General features: G+C 42.5%; 1 protein-coding gene across 1 annotated transcript in view; it reads right to left on the reverse strand.

Moving 5' to 3' along the window:
- GRIN2C (glutamate ionotropic receptor NMDA type subunit 2C) overlaps positions 1-20,565 on the reverse strand; it is a 305,458-nt gene that overhangs the window by 94,861 nt on the left and 190,032 nt on the right. The window contains exon 8 of the mRNA XM_069200091.1: positions 7,774-7,899. Coding sequence (XP_069056192.1) covers positions 7,774-7,899 — 126 coding nt within the window. The remainder of the gene's footprint in view (positions 1-7,773; positions 7,900-20,565) is intronic.

A 20,565-nucleotide genomic window follows, 5' to 3' on the forward strand; every position in this document is an offset into this window, starting at 1 on the left:
ATGGGGAAAAAGGCAAGACAGGAGGATAGGGAGATTAGGAGAAGAGAAGGACAGATAGATTGAAAGTAGAGTGAACAACTTGGGCAAGGCGAGAGAGACATGCCAAGATAGGAAGGGGGAGTGTTTAAGTGGTTTTTAAAGCAGATCACGTTTTGACCGTTTTTATTAATACAAAATGACATTTTTTTAATGGAAAAACGTCTGTAGTCTTTCAAATTCCACTTAAAGTTTTTTTTATGTATATGTTTGTGACTATTGCTACTGGGTCAGGGAGCTTTGAAATTCTACATTTGCCACTAATGTACTGCCTTAAACCTCCTTTCAGAGAAACCCTCACCCAACCCTCTGCAAATTCACCTTTAAAACTGTATAAAGGTTTTACCAATTATACTGGTCCCCACATTTGTTGTTGGCAGATCTCTTGCACCCTCCACTATACCACTGTCTTAGATAATCCTATGGTTAAATGTGTTGCACTATTCCACTAAGGAATAGTTACTCAGCTCAGTTCGACTGAGAAAGTTTCCTGTTGCTTGAATAAATATACCCATTAATTCCTGGGGTATGCTCAGTACAGTAGGTACCTCAATCTGTCAAGAAACCTCTGTCTTTCAGAACAGCAGCACCTTTACATATGTAAGAAGGTTGAGACATGCTGGTAGCCCGACCTGCTGAGAATTGTTGCTATTGTCTATCAAAGGTAGAAGAAGTATTTTTAGTACTGCTCATAGATCACAATGATGGTAACATAATGGGTTTCTAAAACACAATTCTTCCTGGAAATCCATCAGCTCTCTGATACCAAAATCCATCATTTGCCATGCAGGCCTCCCAGTATTCCTTTGGAATATCCCTCAAAGCCCCTGTGAATTAGTATTAACATTCTTTTCATTTCTCACTGATAGTCCTGGTCCAATGTACTTGCTTGAAATACAGTGTGCCAGTCATTTTACTATCAAGTCTTTGAAGGGATTGGGGGTCTTGCCTGGGAAAATGGTTGACAGGTTGTGAGAACAGAGAGTAGCAGCCTTCCCAGTGAGAATCCAGAGTAATTCTGCCTACAGTCCCTGACACATCCTGCACAGCTGGCAGCTCCTTGAGAGTAAACAGAGAAGTGGTACCGGCTCTCTGGCAAGGCCATTGGCAAGATGTTTTTTGGATGCCAAAGGTCATTTTCCCAGGCCAGAGTCAGTGTCTTGCTGAGAAGCTGCAGCTTTAACAGATGATGTGTTGGACTCCTGAATCCCCCCGAGCCTGTCAGGGGTGAAATTCACACTGGTGAGCAAAGATGGCATGGTGCGCAGGCACTGCAAGAGTTTGGCTACCTGAGGCCGGAAGGTGTTGGGAGCTGGCTGTTGGGTGGCCCTCGCTGAGATTTGCACTGCAGTGAACAGAGGCCTGTTGGGGGTTACAAACAGGGGGGCTTGCTGCATGGAACCTCTACTGTTGTTTACCCTTCCTGGTGGCAGAAAGGGCTGTCTTGTGGAGCAGCTGTGATGGACCCTCTTTCCCATGGGAGCACTGGAGGTGGGAGTTGAGCTCCTATTAGGCTGCCTCCTGGATCCGAGTGCTGGTGGTCGGCCAGTGCCGGATTAAACCCTGTGGAGGTCCCTATGCAGTTGAAATTTCAGGGCTGGGGCCCCCTCACAAATTATCTCCTAATATGTTTTTTAATTTTACCAACCAACAATTTTGGGTGCCAACATTCTGGGTCTACAAAAGAGCGACGACAAACAATATTTAAGTTTTGTTCAAGAAAACCAAAGAATTCTTAAGTCTCAGCCAAAAATGAGTAAAGGTGCCTGAACAGGATAGATTTGTTCTGTTACAGTAGAAATTAGATGGTGAAGTTAATCACACTTCATTATAACTCGGAAAAGCTAACTTACTAACGCAGACAAGACGTAAGGTATATATTCTCGTTAGTGTTCTCAAAGCTTCTACTCACAAATATTATACTAGGGTCTGGAGTCGGTGGGAAGATTTGTTTCTGGAGTTTAGAGTCACTACATTTTACAGAGTACTGCAAACAATGTCCTAATGTGTAAGACAGAGAGTGAATGTTTTCTGACCCAAAATGGCAGTTTTGTAAATATCTAATTGTGACACCAATTAAAAATCTAATCGTTTAACAATAAATTTTAATAAAAGTTTACTCATTTTTGTCATTAAATTTATATAAAATGATACAATACAAAATAATGTATTTACAAATTTTTATTATTAATATTATTTGCGTATTTTCACAATTTTGACACTTGTTGATAACTTACTTAAATAGTAAAGGTGCTACTATTCAATATGTAAAAAATCAAAAGTGATTGCATTACCACCTACACATTCCCTTTTTAAAACAGACCCAAAATGGTGGTCATTTATGGTAATGTGAAAAAATGTAGTGATTCCAATGGAGGTTTCTTGTGCGCGCGCTTTAGTGGGATGACATTGAACTAAGTAGTGTGCACGTTGGTCGCTAGATGGAGATGACCATCACATCTATACATTACACATACGTAGTTTGTGCCAAATTTGTTTACAAACTGACAGCTGACAGAAGATGACCTTTTAAGAGACAATCTGTTATGTGAATCTGATGTCTATGGTTTAAGTACTTTAAGTTGTAAATGGGTACATTACATTAATTCAGTGTTTTCTCTGTAGAATCTTTAATGAAAAGTTTTCACTTCTTGGGGTTGATTCATTTTTTTCTATCTTTTAGAAACAATTGAAGAAAGCTGGATTATAATTTTCCTTCAAGATCAAATCAATATTATTTTGATCTGTTGTCGTGGGGCCCCTAAAAGAAGTGGGGCCCTTAGGCCAGTGCCTACTTTACCTATTTTGGTAAACCAGAACTTGCCAGCGCTGCAGAGGACCAACTTGGTGAGTGGTGGTTTGCCCTGCTGAGCCTTCTGTGGAGGACCAGGGGATTTTCAGCTCTCTGGGATAGATAACGTGATCGACGAGGGAGGTGGGGGAGCTGTAGAGCCAGGAGGCAGCTGTAGCCAGTGTGCTGGAGGGCTGAGTGCCTGTGTTGTGTTGCAATGTAATCTTCATTGCTAGATGTCTTGACCAGCCTGGGGGAGGATACTGAGTGCTCATTGACACCCTGGAATAGATTAGAAATAGCTATGATGCAATGAAGGCCAGGATACAACAGGGCCTCACAGAGAGATACAAAGCCAGGGGGGTACTCAGTGATGCTCCCTGATGGTGGCAGACATGCAATCTCTTGGGGAGATGCTGGCCCTCATCCAGTAAAGTCCTTCTAGTGTACAGGAGCAGAGGAACTATAAGATGGGGAAGGATAAAGCAGCAAAGAGGATCATGCAATACATCACCCTGCAGTCTCTCCCACAGATGACCACAAGAAAGGTGGAGGACCAGAGGCTGTTGACGCGGGAAATACCAATAGAAGAACTCATGGGTGCTGCAATCCTTGCCAACATCCAAGTTTCAAGACAGGCTCTGGAAGGGAAAACTCTGACTGGGGTGATAGAGGTTAACTTACCTCATGTTGACCTGTGTAAAATCTCGGCTAGAGTCCGTGCCGTGGAGGGCCATCAATAAGATGTTGATGGAGGTAACTACCCTAAAAGAGCCACAGGCCGAACTTATGACCTCTTGGGAAAGTAAAGCGGAGGATTCCAAAAACCACTCTCTTCATAATAATCTTCGCCTCCTCGGCTTTCCAGAAAGAGCAGAGTGGGAGGCTATGGAAAAAATCATTTTATAATGGATAAAAGAGAAATGAAAACTCAGGGGTTGTCAGACCTATTTGTAGCAAAGAAAGCTCATAGAACATTGGCAGGGGGCACCACATGGGCACAGTCTCATGAAGAGTTCACAAAATAAACCATAGAGACAAATATTGCAAACTCAGAGTGGCCAGGTCAGAGGAGAAACTAGCGCTTGAAAATCACTCCATCACAGTCTGATCAGACAACAACAGGAAAGTACAACTCGAGAGAAATCCTGTCTGGCAGTAAAACAGAAGCTTAGGGCGCTGAAGTATATGCTCTTGTTTCTTTTGTGTCAACAGGCCATTTTGAAGGGTGTGGGTTTGTGGCTGCCCTCAGGGCTGCACATTAAACTTCAGTAGGGCACACTGGCACTGTTTGCGTCCAGCGCTCCTGTTCAAAGGTGAGTCGTGGTGCAAACAAGGACAGAGAGCACCACCCGTAAAAAGGGTCATGGAATGCATAAAAATACCAGTTTATGATGTCTGAGAGCAGGTTGGTAAGTGCCTGGACCTGTGTAAGGGTGAACTGGAGGTGCCTAAGTTGCAAGATGAAGACCTTCTGGGGGTCTCTAAAGAACCATTGAGAGGTTTCTGAGAGTTGGTTGTGGATTACCGCCTGAGGGTCTCCGAGCGTCTGCTGTGTATGCCTGAAGGCATGCTGACGGTCTCTGAAAGATATCTTGTGGCATGTAATGACAACACAGGAGTGTCTGAAGGTTCACTAAGTACTGGTTGAGGTAGCTAATAACTCTAAAGTGGGTTTTGAGGAACGATTGAGCTTTATGGTTTCTCAGGATCTCTGAGGGACAGTATGCTGAAGATCTCTGAAGGATGGTTCAAGGGGTCTGAGTGAGGGCCAGTGGTGTCTGAGAGCAGAATGGCAGTGTCCCAAAGCAGAACAAAGGTTTTGAGGGCCAGGCATTGGGTGAGGACATGACAAGGGCCTTTGCAGTCAGTCTACATGTATTGAAGGACAGCTCGGTTTTCTGATAGCAAACTGTAGGACATTGAATATGAGAAGGCAGTGTCAGGCAAATTAGTGCTGGGGACTTTTTAAGGGATCTCTGAAATGTTTCAGTTTAGTTATGTGTTTCAGTTTGGATTTTTTGTGTGCAATTTCTGATGTTTCAAGTATATGCATTTACTTCTAATTTTCATAATCTGATCATTATGTCTCTATTTTCATTGTCTTTTCTGGAGCTTACTTGCATATGGCTCGAACGTCCCACTAATTCAAATTTAGGTGGGAGCATTTTTGATTTTTTAAAGTAAAGATTTTACCACTCTCTATTTTACTCTCTTTAAACATCCTTACCTGAAATGAAATTCAATTCCCTCCCTTTGATTCTTAGATGTCCCTTTGGTACGTGTTTCTAAATTACAGAATGTGTGTGAGAGCTGTACTTGTGTGGATTTGGATCCAGCATCTCTTGGTGTATTTAAAAAAAAGCTCTTGCACCACATGCCATGTTTGATGTATATTTAACCTATTAGCCTAATGTAATTAAACATTCAAAACCCTCTGAATATGAACCATTACATTCTATTATATGTTGACAGGTGTACAGTGCTTACCCACATGGTGTTTGCCACTACATTACTACATTTGACCACAATCCTCCTGATTATACCTACCAGGGATCTGGCCCGCCCACACCTCCAACATTAGCATGACATTTGATATAGTTTCCCTCAATTACTCTGGCAATGCTTGCTACAACCCTTTTGAGGGTCCAGATTATGTGGCCACTGATCAGTGGGGATGTTGCATGGGGGTGGTCTTCAGAGGCAAGAAACTAGGCCTTCTTCAGTACTTTGACTGAAAGGTAGGGATTGATGTAGACCCTCAAGATCTAACCATTGGTGGAGAAGGAGGAAGAGAAGAGAAGCCAGCCAGCAATTTCTTAGGCCCCTCTTCAATTTGGACTTGAGACTGGTGTGATCAGATGGGTCTTGCAATATGTCCATGGCTAGAGGATCGTGATATCAACGTGGTCAGAGAGGGTTAAAATGTCACAGTTGTCAGAGGGCTCTATAATAGCACTCTGTTCACTGAGGGGATTGTGATGTTACTGTGTTCAGTAGTGGAAATGTGATACTACTGAAGTAAGAAAATGGACTGGGTCATTCTGATCAGAGGGAGTCAGAGGGTGTATTGAGATGTTACTGGTTAGAGAGTGGAGCAGAGTTTGTTGCCATAGTGGTTAGAATGTCAACTGTGGAAACACTGTGGCCTTTGAGGGCTTCAATGTCACTACTATAAAAAGAGGAGCTTTGATATTGTCATCGGAGAAAGTTATGAATTTATTATCCACAGAGGGAGACTGTGATACCACTGTGGCCAGAGATGTGATTGTGATGTTTTCCTACTAAGAAGAGGGAGAACTAGCGTATTGTGGTCACATGAGGTTGTGATATTACTGTGGTCAGAGAGGGCACTGGGAAGTCTCTGTGGTGAGGGAGGAGTATGATGTCACGATGGTTAGAATGTAGGAGAGCAAGGAGCAGGAGAGGAAGTCTAAACTAATAGTGAATATTGAACAGAAGAGGGAATTTGATGTGGGGTGAGAACGAGAGAGAGGGAGACAATGGTAGAGAGGGAGCAACAAGGGTTACTGCACAATAGCCTAAGGTAGGAGAGAATGTGTGGGGTGAGCGGGAGAGAGATAAAAAGAGAGAGCAAAAGAAACAAATATTGTTATGGAAGGGCATTTGGGGTAACATGGAGAGAACACATGGAAAAGGAGTTGGAGTCTGACATTTGTATGAGGACAGTGTAAATTAGAAGCAAACGAGGGAGCCAGGGGTGAAGGTGAGTGTAGGAGAACATGGGACAAGAGTGAAGGCCTGCGTTGACTGTGATAGAATATGTGGTGAGAAGGGGGTCTTATTATTTCTGATAGAACATCAGGTGGTTTTCAGTGGCATGCAAAGGACAAGACATGCATTAACCTGCTGGAGCATCTTTGGGGACAAGATATGCAAGAACCATTGCATTGGCCATATCCACAGGACAACCTTAAAAATGATTATAGTGCAAAGTCTTTGTGACTTGACTGCACCCTGTCCGCAGTTGGAAATTGTGCTCTTAAGGTCTTAAGTATCTGATCTGTTCTCAATACTTACTAAAGGGGCATTTGTTGTTTTACCATAGAACAGATTTAAGGTATAATCATTGTTGGTTTTCTGGAAATAACCTAACAGCAACAAAAAACTACATTATAATAAAGATGCAGATAGTGCTAATGTATGATACACATCTGAGGTTAATGCAAGAGACGCTTCAACAGCCTTGGCACAGCACAGAGATTTGGACAGTAATAGCAAGAATGTCACTTTTCAGAAGTCTGAAAGACAAAATCTCAGACTCTAGAATACCCCTTAGTCAGCGTTATGGAATGCCTTGTATGAGGAAGACTGCTTTGCAGAAAAAATGACTGCCCAAAACAAAGGAACTCCATCTCTTAGTGATCTGCATTACAACGTGCTCTGAGAACGTTAATGAACAGCGCAGGCCAAAGTAAGATTACTGCTCAGGGGCCTGGACAGCCTGACCATGGGCCTCACCAGAGTCTCTATGGGATCCCACATCTTTGACCAACCATGAAAGTTAAAAGATGAAAGTGCCATTTTAGTTAGGCTTAGTGCTTTTGCGTTGACATAGCTAGTTTATACATTTTCTTAGTGTGTATGTGTAACAGGTGGAAATCTGCCGTGTGTGCACCTGTATGTGTACTCACCTGAACATATTTTTTTCAGTGTCAAGAGATGTGTGTTTGTGTGTGAGTGCATGTGTATGTATGTGCATATCTGTGTATGCACGCATGTTGTTTTGTATATGCAAACATGTTTCTGCTCGGTGTTTACGGGTCAGAAATCAATGTCACCCTCAGTCCTAATTGTAATTTCACAGTTATTTAAAAAAACACAATATTGAGGATTTCTAGAAACTCTTAGGCTTCTGATTGTCAGAATCTCTCTGTAGCGAGGTTCTTGTAGGAATGCTGTTCCTTGTTCACATTGGTACTTACGCTTTCCATTGGTCAGATTCTGGTTGTATCCAACAGGGCTGAAATACTCGAACATGAAGACAGTGATGGCCACCACGGTGAGACACATCACAAACATCATGACCCACACTGCTGGGCTGTAGGGTTCTGAAAAAAGAGTCCCAATCATGTAATCAGAATCTGCATTTCATTCACAGAGTCGCCATATTAACATCCCCAACAACAAGATCTATAAGTCTCTGAGGAACAAAAACTCACTAACTCCAAACAAAGAGTTGTACGGGGCACCCAACAACATGATTCTGAATTTGAATCGTGCTGCATTAGGACCTCGAAACCTCAACAATACGAACTTTGCAACACCTAACAACAGAGGCGCTGTAGAAGCACTACAAATGAAATTCACAGCAAGGAAAAACATGAATCCTACAAGAACAAAAACAACTCTGCAGCACACAGCACGCAATAAACACTAAAATACAACAAGCTTTCTATTGATGGTCCCTAATAACAAGATCTCTGCAGCCACACAGGATGCCTGCAGCAGTCAATACCAGTTCCTTTATAGTTATAGAAACACTCCTTCTACAGCACTCACAAAGAGAATGCTTAGGCACCCTTCTCTAGCTTCCAACAACACAACCTTTGCAGCACACACACACACATTGAAGAACAGAACAGAATGTCTGCAGCACCAAAACACCGCTGTAAAGCAAGCAATAAGACCTCACCAGAATTCATCTACAGTACATTTGCAGCATTACTCAATATGAAAGCATTTGCAGAACCCAATAATATCCCTACCACAATCATTTTTCACCAACCAACGCGCTCTCTGAAACACAAGGGGGCATATTTATACTCCGTTTGCGCCGAAATTGCGTCGTTTTTTTTTACGCAATTTCGACGCAAAACTAACTCCATATTTATACTTTGGCGTTAGACGCGTCTAGCGCCAAAGTCCATGGAGTTAGCGTCATTTTTTAGCGTGGACACCTGCTTTGCGTTAATTATATGCAAGGTAGGCGTTCCCGTCAAAAAAATCGACTCCGAGGCATGTGCGTGGGATTTATACTCCCGGGCAAAAATCACGCCCGGGAGTGGGCGGATCAAAAAAAATGACGTACGGCTGCTTTTGCGCCATTTTTTAGCACCTGCAAAAGGCAGGCGTTAAGGGACCTGTGGGCTCTGAAGGAGCCCAGAGGTGCCCCCCCATACCCCCTGGGACACCCCCTGTCACCCATGCCCACCCCAGGAGGACACCCAAGGCAGGAGGGACCCATCCCAGGGACATTAAGGTAAGTTCAGGTAAGTGTTTTTTTAAAAAAAGATTTTTGGCATGGGGGGCCTGATTTGTGCCCCCCTACATGCCACTATGCCCAATGACCATGCCCAGGGGACAGAAGTCCCCTGGGCATGGCCATTGGGCAAGGGGGCATGACTCCTGTCTTTGCTAAGACAGGAGTCATGTCAATTGGGGATGGGAGTGAAAAAAAAATGGTGCAAATCGGGTTAAGGCGATTTTTTTGCCTCAGCCTGACTTGCACCATTTGTGGACGCCCATACGCCATTTTCCCCCTACGCCGGCGCTGCCTGGTGTACGTCTTTTTTTTAACGCACACCAGACAGCGCCGGCGGCTAACGCCGGCTAACGTCATTCAATAAATACGGCGCCCGCTTGGCGCTTCAGAATGGCGTTAGCCGGCGCTAATTTTTTTGACGCTAAACTGCGTTAGCGCAGTTTGGCGTCAAAAAGTATAAATATGGGCCAAGGTATTTCACGTTGCATACAGCAAGATATTTGCACCAAGAAACAGGACCTCTGTAACACATTTACAACACTCAATACAATTAGACCCGAATGCAAGACATTTCTTGCCGGACAAGAACATAGAACCTACAAATCTAAACAAGACTATTGCAGCTCCTAACAAATTCTAGCAGCACCCAACAAGACCTTAAAAGCAACAAGTATCAAGATCTTTGTATCCCCTACACACTCTACAGGGCCCCTAAATATATATTTCTTCAGTGCTAAACATGACAGGGCGGCTAAGTCAGTAAGATAACTCCGAAATGTAAGCATTTTATGCTGTGATCTGTGCATGATCTGCATGTTACAGAAAGTGATCCCATCAGTGTTGAATCTCCGTTTCATCCTACTCAGACTGCTAAATTGATTACCACTAGACTGTGGAATAGTTACATCAGTTATTTACAGTCCCACAAAACAACAAACTAAAGTATTAAGTGCTACATTATTTACACTACATTTAATATTATAGCAGTCGATATTACATATAATTATGCATGACAAGTAAAATACTTGCATTACAAATCAAAACATAGAAATATGGGCTTTATAAGCATACATTATCCAAAATGCAAGTTAATCTAAAAATGTAACTGTCTTGGCTCAGTTTTCTATTGTTGACATTGATAACACACATTTTAAAGCAATTTTTGTGGTTCAAATCATTTTACTTTTAAAAATGTTTTTCACGTAAACTCACCTCTTCCTTCCTTATACTGGACAGTTTAAAAAATAAGGGACGGCGTTTTCATCATCTAGACCACATAAATAAGAATACTCAATCTTACAGTTATTGCCTTCCTCAGACCATACTGTGACATAACGAGCACAGTGCAGCTGAAAATGACGTTATATGTGTCCGATGTGTGATTGGAGAAAACTTGATAGTGCTGTGCTTGCCAGGGCATAAATACATTTACTTGCCTGGGCCTTTTGCGGGTCATCGGAAACATTCTACTAAATAACAATGAATGATCAGGAAGTGGAGTACGAAGGGCCAGGTTTAAGATGCCCCTTGCGCCACACTGGTGTAATTGTTTTATACTAATGTGGCGTTAGGCTGACAAAAACGCTACACTCTATTTTCAAAGTGGCGCAATGCACGCCTTGCGCCACTTTGTGAACCCTTGTGCCACATTATGGGCCACTTTAGAAGTGTGGCGGTCTTCCACATTTGTGAATTTCACGAATATCGCACATGGTGATGCAAGATTATGTTAAACCCATAATTTAAACCTAAAACACACCTATATCACACCCCTGGGGTCACGGTACCTTTACCCTGAACCCTTATGCCACTTTCAATTTGGATTCTCACCCTTGGGGACCGTTTTTGGTGAAATAAAATGGCTGCCCCAACTTTGCAGTCAGGGTGCGGTCAGCAAATTGCACCGCTTTTTTGCGCACTTGTATTCACGAAAAGCTAATGAATTTTGTGAATTATTCACTAATTATTCACAGGCAGAGATATACAAATTATGTTTCCCTTTAATATCTCAAAAACTACTTAACAGATTCACACCAAATAAGTGAAAGTGTAATCTGTGTACCAACAGCTTGCTTTCTGCCAAATTTGGTGTAATTTCAACCAGAGGTTTGGCCTGTAGTCGTGTCTAAAGAATCCTATGGGGATTAACATTGTAAATGCAACATTTTTTTAGCCCCCTTTTTCTCGCCCCTTGCTTGACGGATCACCAACAAGAAACACCGCAACACTTTTTTAGGAACATGTTTTGAAGATTCTTCAAACGGTGCCAAAGATATAGGCAAGTCAAAAAATGCTTTTTCTATGGAAACATGGTCCTAACTACAACTACATATATTTATATATATATATATATATATATATATATATATACATATATATATATATATATATATATATATCTTTATATATATATACAGTTATCTGAGATAAGTATAACTTATGCCCTAAGGTAATTAAAATCCCCGACCCCTCAATGCACAGTTTTCTCATCAATAAATGCAGTGATATTATCAATGCTGTCATAGAAGATGTCATGACTGATGTAATAATTAGCAGTGCATGTGCATGGGGAGGGCGTGAGTTATAGTTACCTTAAGGCATGAGTTATAGTTACTTGAGATAACTTTAACTATAACTGCTGAATCTGAACCTAACAATAAAGTCCCTGAAACCTTTGGCTTTTAGTGAATTTCTAAGTTTTTTTTTAATTACGCTTCTTAACAATAACATCCATGTAACCTTGGTTATTTTCAGTGAATTTCAAGTTTTTTAACATAAAGTAATATTTGATTACCTTATGTTAATCCAACCGCTGCCTCCACTGAAGGAGGCGGGGTTGGTAATCCCCGCATGCAGCCAACCCCATGCCATGCATGGTCTTCAGTCACTAAAAATGAGGGTTTGGCCACAAGACCTAGCCTGTGGCCAGACCCTTTAGTCAACCACCAAAGGCAGCCAACCTGGGAGGGGGGCATGCAGCCTCCCATCCCCAGACCGACTTGGGCCCAAGGATCCCATCCCACTGGGTGCGTCACATTTTTTGGGTGAGGAGGGCACTTGTCCCCCTCCCTAAAGTCCTCGTCCATTATTTTAGGGGAGGGGGTACGTGGGCTCCCTCTCTGGGCTGCTTTTGGCTCCGCAGACCCCCTCCCTGGGGCTATCCATTAGATTTATAGGGAAGGGGGCACGCAGCTCCCCTCCCAGGGCCTATTTTGGCTGCATGAACTCCATCTCACAGCCACAATGTAAGTGGGTAGGGGGCATGAAGCCCCTGTGCTAATTTTGGCCCTGATGACACCATCTCCTGGGGCCCGGCCATATTGTAAATTGAAGTGGGGCATGCAGCCCCCCTCCATTAATCAATTTGGCCCTGGGGACCCCAGCCCCTCGGGCCTTCTTTTTAAATGGGAGAGGGCATGCAGCCCCCTCTCTGGGCCGATATAAGCCCTGGGGACCCCCCTCTCAGAGCTCAGCCTATAAAGGGTGGGTGCCCTGGAGCCCTCTCAGGGCACCCACTGCATCATTGATGGAGGCTACGGGGGGGACCCAAGACCCCCCCCAGGCAGCTCCCCACATCCAATGGGAGTCGCTATTGCTCCCACCCCCAGGGAGCAGCTAACATTGCTGCTCCCTGCAGGTCGGAGCAATATTCAGATCTGTTTCCATGTCAGCATCACTATCGGTAGGGAAACAAATCTGAAGTCTGCTCCCAGCAGACAGGAGCATTTTTAAAGCTTCAAGATGCTGAGTGCAGACTTCGTGTTTGCTCTCACTTGGCGAGAGCTTTGAAATTGCTCCCGTCAAGTGAGAATAAACACAGGTTTCCCTGCTGGAGGACATGCAGGGAAACCACTGTGTCCTGTGGGTGGGCACCCCGGGACATAGCAGGAGCCGGCCCTGGGTGATTGGGTCCCCAGAGTCATTAATGGCTCTCAGATGGGGGCCATGCGGCTCCCTTTGGCTTTATATGATAGGGTAGACAGGGCCAAAAACAGACTGGAGAATGGGGCCACATGTCCCTGATCACCCTTTATTTGCATGGCCAGGCCCCAGGAGATGGAGTCCTAGGTGCTGAAATCACCCCTTCGGGGGGGGGGGGCTGTGGTAAACCTCCCCCTCTATCCCCATGGGCAGGCCCTGGGAGTTGGGGTCACCAGGCTGAAATTGGCAGTTTGTAATAAGACCGGACCTCCCTTCCCCATATTATAAATTCCCCCCGGGACCTTGCCCACCAGGGGGACAAAAAAAAACTATCACTGGTAACCACGCTTGTCTTTTTTTCAGTTTTGCCACAGATCCTCTGTGGGACCCCAACACCAGTCCTAAGGGGTCAAGGTTTTCCTACCCTGTCCCCTACCAATTTCTGCTGCATTGTTTTGGTACTCAGTCCCAAGATGGTTGCCACCACTTCCTGGTTGAAGTGATGGCAGCCAGTCAGATCCCATTTTGAGATCTATCAGATTCACAGACTCTCTGCTTCTCTAGCTATAGGTAAATCTTTTTTCTTTTAATAACTACAAAACTATGAACAGATTTACAACAAATTACAAATATCACTCCTTCTGGACCAAGATCAAGCTTTCTGTCAAATCTGGTGTACTTCTGTTCAGCGGTTTGGGCTGTAGTCATGTTTAAAATCCTAATGGGACATTGCATGGGGAAAATGAGTTTTAGGAACCCCCTTTTTATCAGCCCCTGCTTGATGAATCACCCCCAAAATTTCCAGACTGCAGCTGAATTGACTGGCATACTAGTTTCGAAAATTCATGAACATTTGTTAAGCAGCGCAAAAGTTATTAGCAAAACAAAAATACTTTTCCTATGGAAACTAGGTGGAAACTAGGTGCTAACTATAACAATAACTATACCTATGTATATATATATATATATATATATATATATATATATTATAACCCAACACTCTCCTAATCCGAAGAGAACAAGGACACCTCCGTATGCAATTCCAACATTTATTCACAGCAAACAAAACAACTCCAACGCATTTCGGCAGTAAGCCTTGTTCACGGATAGAGCGTCATTTCACCATCTCATTTAAATATCTTAATACAATAACATAAAAAAAGGACTAGTTTCATTTAATTCACATCAATGGCGGCCTTGGGTACTGCCACCCCCCATGGTCAGCTTCTGCCATGTCCCGGAGTGCCCACCCCCAGGAAACAGATGTTTGTTCTGACTTGGCGGGAGCTTTGACAGCTCCCTCCAAGTCAGAGCAAACAATCCTGTTCCAGCAAGTGAGAGGTGTCAAACAGCTCTCACTTGCTCGAAGTGGAGGTTTCCTCTGTTTCCCTACCTGCCGAGATGCAGGCAGGGAAACAGAGAAAACTTTTGCTTTCACAGAGAGGGAGCGGCATCTTTAGCAGCTGCCTCTCTGTGTGAGCAGCACTGGCTCCTGCAGGAGTCGGGGAGCCGACTGGGACCACAGGAGAGATGACCGGGCCCCAGCCGTGTGGCTCCCTCCCCAATTTAATAGCGGTGAGCCCCAGGGCCAAAATCAGTCCAGGGAGGGGGCCACATGGGCCCACCTCCCCCACACTGGCCATTCACCCAGCAAGGTAGCACTTACTAACTATCCAATAGAAAGTGCTCCCTTGTACACCCACTCTCACACCCACATAGACCCTCACACACCCACTCTCACACTCAGACAGACACTCTCACAGCCATTGTCACGACCAGAGACACCCTCTCACACCTATGCTATAACTCAGTGGCCTAACTCGCACCCTCGCCATGCACTGCTAACTAACTCAGACACTACTGCACTCATAACAACTTTTCCAATGTCAATAAAATATCAATAAAACATTACATATCACATTATTGAATACAAAACTGTGCATGGCGAGGGTGCGACTTATACTTACCTTAGGCCCCAAGTTTTAGCTACTGGAAAGAACTCTTACTATAAATTCTCAATTTCTATGGTTTTGTATGAGTAAATTCACAACCTGAGTCCCTATAATGTTTGTTTTTCTCAGTGAATTTCTATGTTTTTTTTAACATATAGTAATTTTAATTGTTATACGTGAATCTAAGCACAGCTGCCCATGGCCTTCGGCCTTGTGCGGTGGTGGTTTGCCACAGGGCTTGGCCTGCGGCCTGGCCCTGAAGCCACCCGCCTACAAGCACCCAACCTTGCACTGTGCACTGCCTTTTCCTGTGCGCAGTAGGGGTTGCCTGCAGGGCGGGCCCGCAGCCAATCCCTGCAGTCAACCCCACTAACCACCCAACCCAATGTTGTGCACGGCCCTTTTCACATGCACAACGGAAGTTAGCCGCGGCCTCTGTGGGTGTGAAAATAGGTGTGAGAGGCTGTATCTGGGGGTAAGAGTGGTGGTCACAGTGTCTGTCTGGGTGTGAGAGTGCGTACATTAATGTGTTAGTGGGTTCATCAGTAGGTGTGCGGGTCTGTGAGTGGGTGCATTTGGGTGTCAGTGGGTGTGTGAGTGAGTGTGTGATGTTCTAAGTGGGTGTGTGAGTGAGTGCGTAACTTTCTGAGTGTGTCTGAGTGAGTGCATGAGGGTCTGAGTGGGTCTGTGATTCGCTGCTTGAGTGTCTAAGTGGGTCTGTTAGTTGATGCGTGAGTGTCTGAATGGGTCTGTGAGTGGGTGCATAAATGTCTGAGTGGGTGTGTGAGTCAGAGAATTGAATGAAAGAGAGACAGAGAGAGAAAGAAAGTAAGAGGGAAAGAGATAGAGCTTTTAAGGCTTTGATGTCTAATATACTTAGAATGAGTTATTTGTCGCCAATTTATGACAAAAAATGTATTTGTTTTTAAAAAATATATAATATATTTTTTATTTAAAAAAAAGAAAAGAAAAGGGTATGAGTCCAGGTGGACTCAAACCTTCAAAGCTCAGTGTGCATATGAATATATATACACCTTCTACAATGAGGGGTATCTCCTCCTCCCTTTAGATGTGGCATCCTTGTATAGAAGCAACAGACATGATAATGGGTTGAGGGCCACAGCCTATTTTTTAAGAGCCAGACCGGTTAGGTCCTATAAACACAGCGAAATGCTTCTGACTATGATGAAATGGTGCCTGGAGCAGAACATCTTTTTTGACAACTGTATTTATGAACAGAGACAAGGGACAGTGATGGGGACCTGCTGTGCCCCCAGCTATGCGAATTTGCATTTAGGCTGGTGAAAGGAGCAGGTAATCAGTTGTCCATCTTTTGATATATGGCAGCCTTATATAATTCTTTGGCTGCAATATATTGATAACATTTATTTTTTATTTGGAAGGGTGGCAGGAAGAGTGTGGATGAATTTGTGACAGACTTGAATCATAATGATTTGAATTTGAAATTTACTAGTAACATGAATGAATACGAAATGGAGTTACTAGATGTAAAGGTGGTGGTGGAGGGACAGAAGCTGGAGACAGGAATGTATAGGAAACCCACAGCAGGTAATAGTATTTTACATGCCTCTAGTTTCCATCTGACTGCCCACGTAGACAGTATCCTGTTTGGCAAACTATTGTGGACTAAGAAAATATGCAGTACACATGAAAACTTTGCCATGGAAAAGAGAAAAGTTGTGGAAAGATTGAGAGCAAGAGGATATAGAGAGGAGGCATTAAATAATGCTTTTACAAAAGTAGAGACCATGAGGAGAGAGGATTTATTTTTTAAGAAACCCTCTAAAAAGGTGAAAAAGCCTATTAGTCATAGGTTCATTACCACGTACAATGTACAACATTCAAGAATAAGAGCTATTATTAACAAACATTGGTAGCTCCTGACTAGTGATCCTATTATAGGGAATGAATTGCCATAGAGATTCATAAAAACATACAGAAAAGGACTGTCTGCTCGCGACAAGTTGGTTAGAAGAGATGTAAGAATGTCAAAGAGAGGGACTTGGTTGACGAAAGGAGAAGGATTCCAGATTTGTACTAGGTGTAAAGCCTGTAAAAATAGAGAGAGTGTGATAGAGGGGAAGATTGTACATAAGATTTGTGGTATATTCGGTTGTAAAAGTGATAATGTAGTGTATGTTTTGAGGTGCACCTGTCAGAAATGATATGTTCGAAGTACTACACTACAGGTTCACAAACGGATTCTACAGCATCCACGTGAAATTAAGAATATAGACATTACTTACCCGGTGGCAAGACATATGAATGAGACACATGGAGGAAGATTAGAGGATCTAAGATATTTTGTTATTGATGGGACAAAAAAGGATGTAAGAGGAGGTAACAGAGAAAGAGATCTATAAAAATGGAATCTAGAAATATTATATTATTTGACAGCAAAGAACCGGGAGGAATGAACTCAGGTAAAGAAATGCATGTACATGTATGATGCTGTACTGTAATGACTTAGATAGATGAAAGAACATCAAATTTACAGTTTGTGAAGTTATATATTTGAGAGCAGTTTAGTTGAGTTTTTAAAAGTAAGAATATTTTTTAATTCTTAACTGTTAACTCAAGTGTATGCTTTTTGCAGATTGGTGAAATGAAGAGTCGGTGAGGAGAAGCAAAGGAGCTATGATATCTTGCCCAGTGGGGCATGATTACAGGCCTAACTCCATTAGAACTTTATATAATGTATATGGCCAACTATAGAGAATGAGCCGACAGGGGAGGTTGTTAGAAAAAATTGTTTAATGCATTTTATAATATATGTCAAAGACAGTATATTTTATTGCGTGAAGTAAAATACTATTTATTTTCTAGGAGATTCTTTCTTGGTAGCATTCTGAAAGGAATTAATTGTTGGAGGAATATTTTGGATAAATACCCTGATTTGTGGTTTATTTTCGCTACGGAATGGCAGTATAGTATTTTCTCAATTTTTTCTATTTCTCAACATCATGTGACTTCTGCTGGACCGACCAGGAAAGTTCTATCAAGGACACACACGAATCATGAATTCTGTTAACAGAGATGATTGGTGGATGTTGTAAACACATGTATGATAAAGGGGAGAGGCAATATGGTGCCTTGCAGGTTGAGGAAGTCACTTTGTCCTGAAATGGGTTCCTTTGTATTGCTCTGCAAATATAGGTTTTAATAGTGCACCAGAGTGCTGTCCTCCTTGTAGACGGTGTGAGGAGGAAGTGGAACTAGAGGTTCTAGTGGCAAGATGACAGGACAGCACCACCGGTGTTCAGGTGCTACATGGTATTGCTGACAAGTAGCAGTGAGGAGATATACATATATATATATATATATATATATATACATACATATGTATATATAAACACAATATATATATTTATACACTCACTATAAAACCAAAGGTTACAGGGACATTATAGTTAGGTTCAAGTTTTACCCTTACAAAACCATAGAAATTCAGCAAGTATAGTTATACTTATGTTATGAAAGTATAATTCATGGCCTAAAGTTACTTAATAGCATGAGTTATGGTTTCTTCAGATAAGTATAACTATCAGGATAACTAGAACTGGTGAATTTCCATTGTTTTGTATGGATAGAACTTAAACTTAACTATAAAGTCCCTGTAACCACTGCCGCACACAGCCTTTGGCTGTGCGTGGTGGGGGTAGGCATCATGGCTGAATGCACCCAACCCCACACTGTGCATGGCCTTTGGCAGAGCACAGGGGGTTTATTGGTGTGTATGGCTATTTTTTCCCATTATATTTTGGTTACGTGGATCCCTCTTGTCTATACATGGGGGGCTGTGCTGACTGCCACTGTAGATCTGCAGATCCACAAATTGGCCCCCAAAAGAGAATCATTGGGACAATGTCTGCCCATGAGAGGTCACTCAGGGACTCCATCCCATCTCTCTAATGGGGTAAGGATACCTGTATCCTGACCCCTTATTTCAGTTGTCTTTTGCTTCCCCCCCCCCCGGCCCGATGCCAGAAAGAAAATTGCAGCTGCAAATTTCCTCTCAGGTTGTAGCCAGCCAATCAGGGCCTTGCTTTTCCCCCATATCTGTGGATCCTTCCTGAGAGGATCAATTAAGGATTCGTGTCCCTAGATATACATATTTATTTTTCCTTTAATAACTCAAAAACATCTGAACAGATTTACACGAAATTACAAAAAGCATGGTATCTGGACCATGACCTAGCTTTCGGCCAAATTTGGTGTAATTCCGCCCAGTAGTTTTTGCGCTATTGCTGTTCAAAATCCCTATGGAAAAATGAATGGAGAAAATGTGTTTTGGGCCATCCCCTTTTTCTCGACCCCCGACGGATACATATATCTATATCTATATCTATATCTATATATTTATATATATATATATATATATATATATAAATATATATATATATATATATATATATATATATAGATATATATATATTAATCACCAAATGGCCACAGATAAAATCGCACACTCTTGCTGCCAGTGCTGATGAAGGAGTAAGTGACCAAAACTCCCATAAATATCTCCAGCAAAATAAAACATTGCACTCCAGGAAGGTCTTGTCTCAGCCTTTAAGTAATTCCACAAACTAGTGCTATCCACCACCCAACGCGTTTCAACCTAAACAGGTCTTGCTCACAGGTAAACAATGTTGAATTTAACCCCCACTTATGTAGTCTTGAACTATTTTACCATGATGTTGCAGTTTGGGACCTGTAGTTTCACAGTTTGTTATAAATTTTGGTGGATGCACAGAATAGAGTCAATAATAAAAGCAGAGATGAGTTACTTTTCAATAACATATCCACTAAAAGTGAGACGAAACAATCGTCTCCTAGAATATTTTTGCAATATAATCAACAACATGACTCCTTGAAAACCATACTTCAGAACAATTGGCACATCCTACAGAATGATCCCATTATCAGGGACAGCATTGGTCCACATCCGTCCATAACTTTCCGTAAGGCTCGCTCACTAGGGGATCATTTAACTAGACGTTTTTTCTCTACAAAAGAAAGTACATCCTGTTTGAGCAAAAAAAGTTTGGGATTTTGGAAGTGTGGCCATTGTAAGGCATGCAAGTATGCACAAAAGAGGCAAAGATATCAAACATTTGATGGTCGCTATTGTGACATAAAGGATCGCATTATGTGTGACACTGAATTTGTGGTTTATGTTGTTGAAAGTGGATGTCACAAAAAATACATTGGTAGGTAGCACTATCCACAAGTTAAAAGTTAGATTTTTACAACATTTTAGAGCCATTAAAAATCAAAATAGAACATATCCCCTGGCCAAACATTTTTGGGATACACACAAAGGGGATTCCAGTACATTATCATTTTATGGTATTAAATCTATTAAAAATAATCCTAGGGGCGGTGACAGAACATCTGAGCTTAGACAAATGGAATCGAAAATGATCTTATTACTGGGTTCTGAATCTCCCTGGGGACATAACCTTCATGCTGAACTACATGTCCATCTTAGATAAAATACAGAATATTTATTGTATTTACGAAATAACAGTAGAGGGATCCAAAGTGTCGTGAAACTTTGCTTATATGAAACTGTGGACACAATACAATCTCTATAACTGCCACTCACAAGGGGTGAT

The sequence above is a fragment of the Pleurodeles waltl genome, chromosome 7, assembly GCF_031143425.1.
Source record: "Pleurodeles waltl isolate 20211129_DDA chromosome 7, aPleWal1.hap1.20221129, whole genome shotgun sequence".
In the NCBI taxonomy this organism is placed as follows: Eukaryota; Metazoa; Chordata; class Amphibia; order Caudata; family Salamandridae; genus Pleurodeles; species Pleurodeles waltl.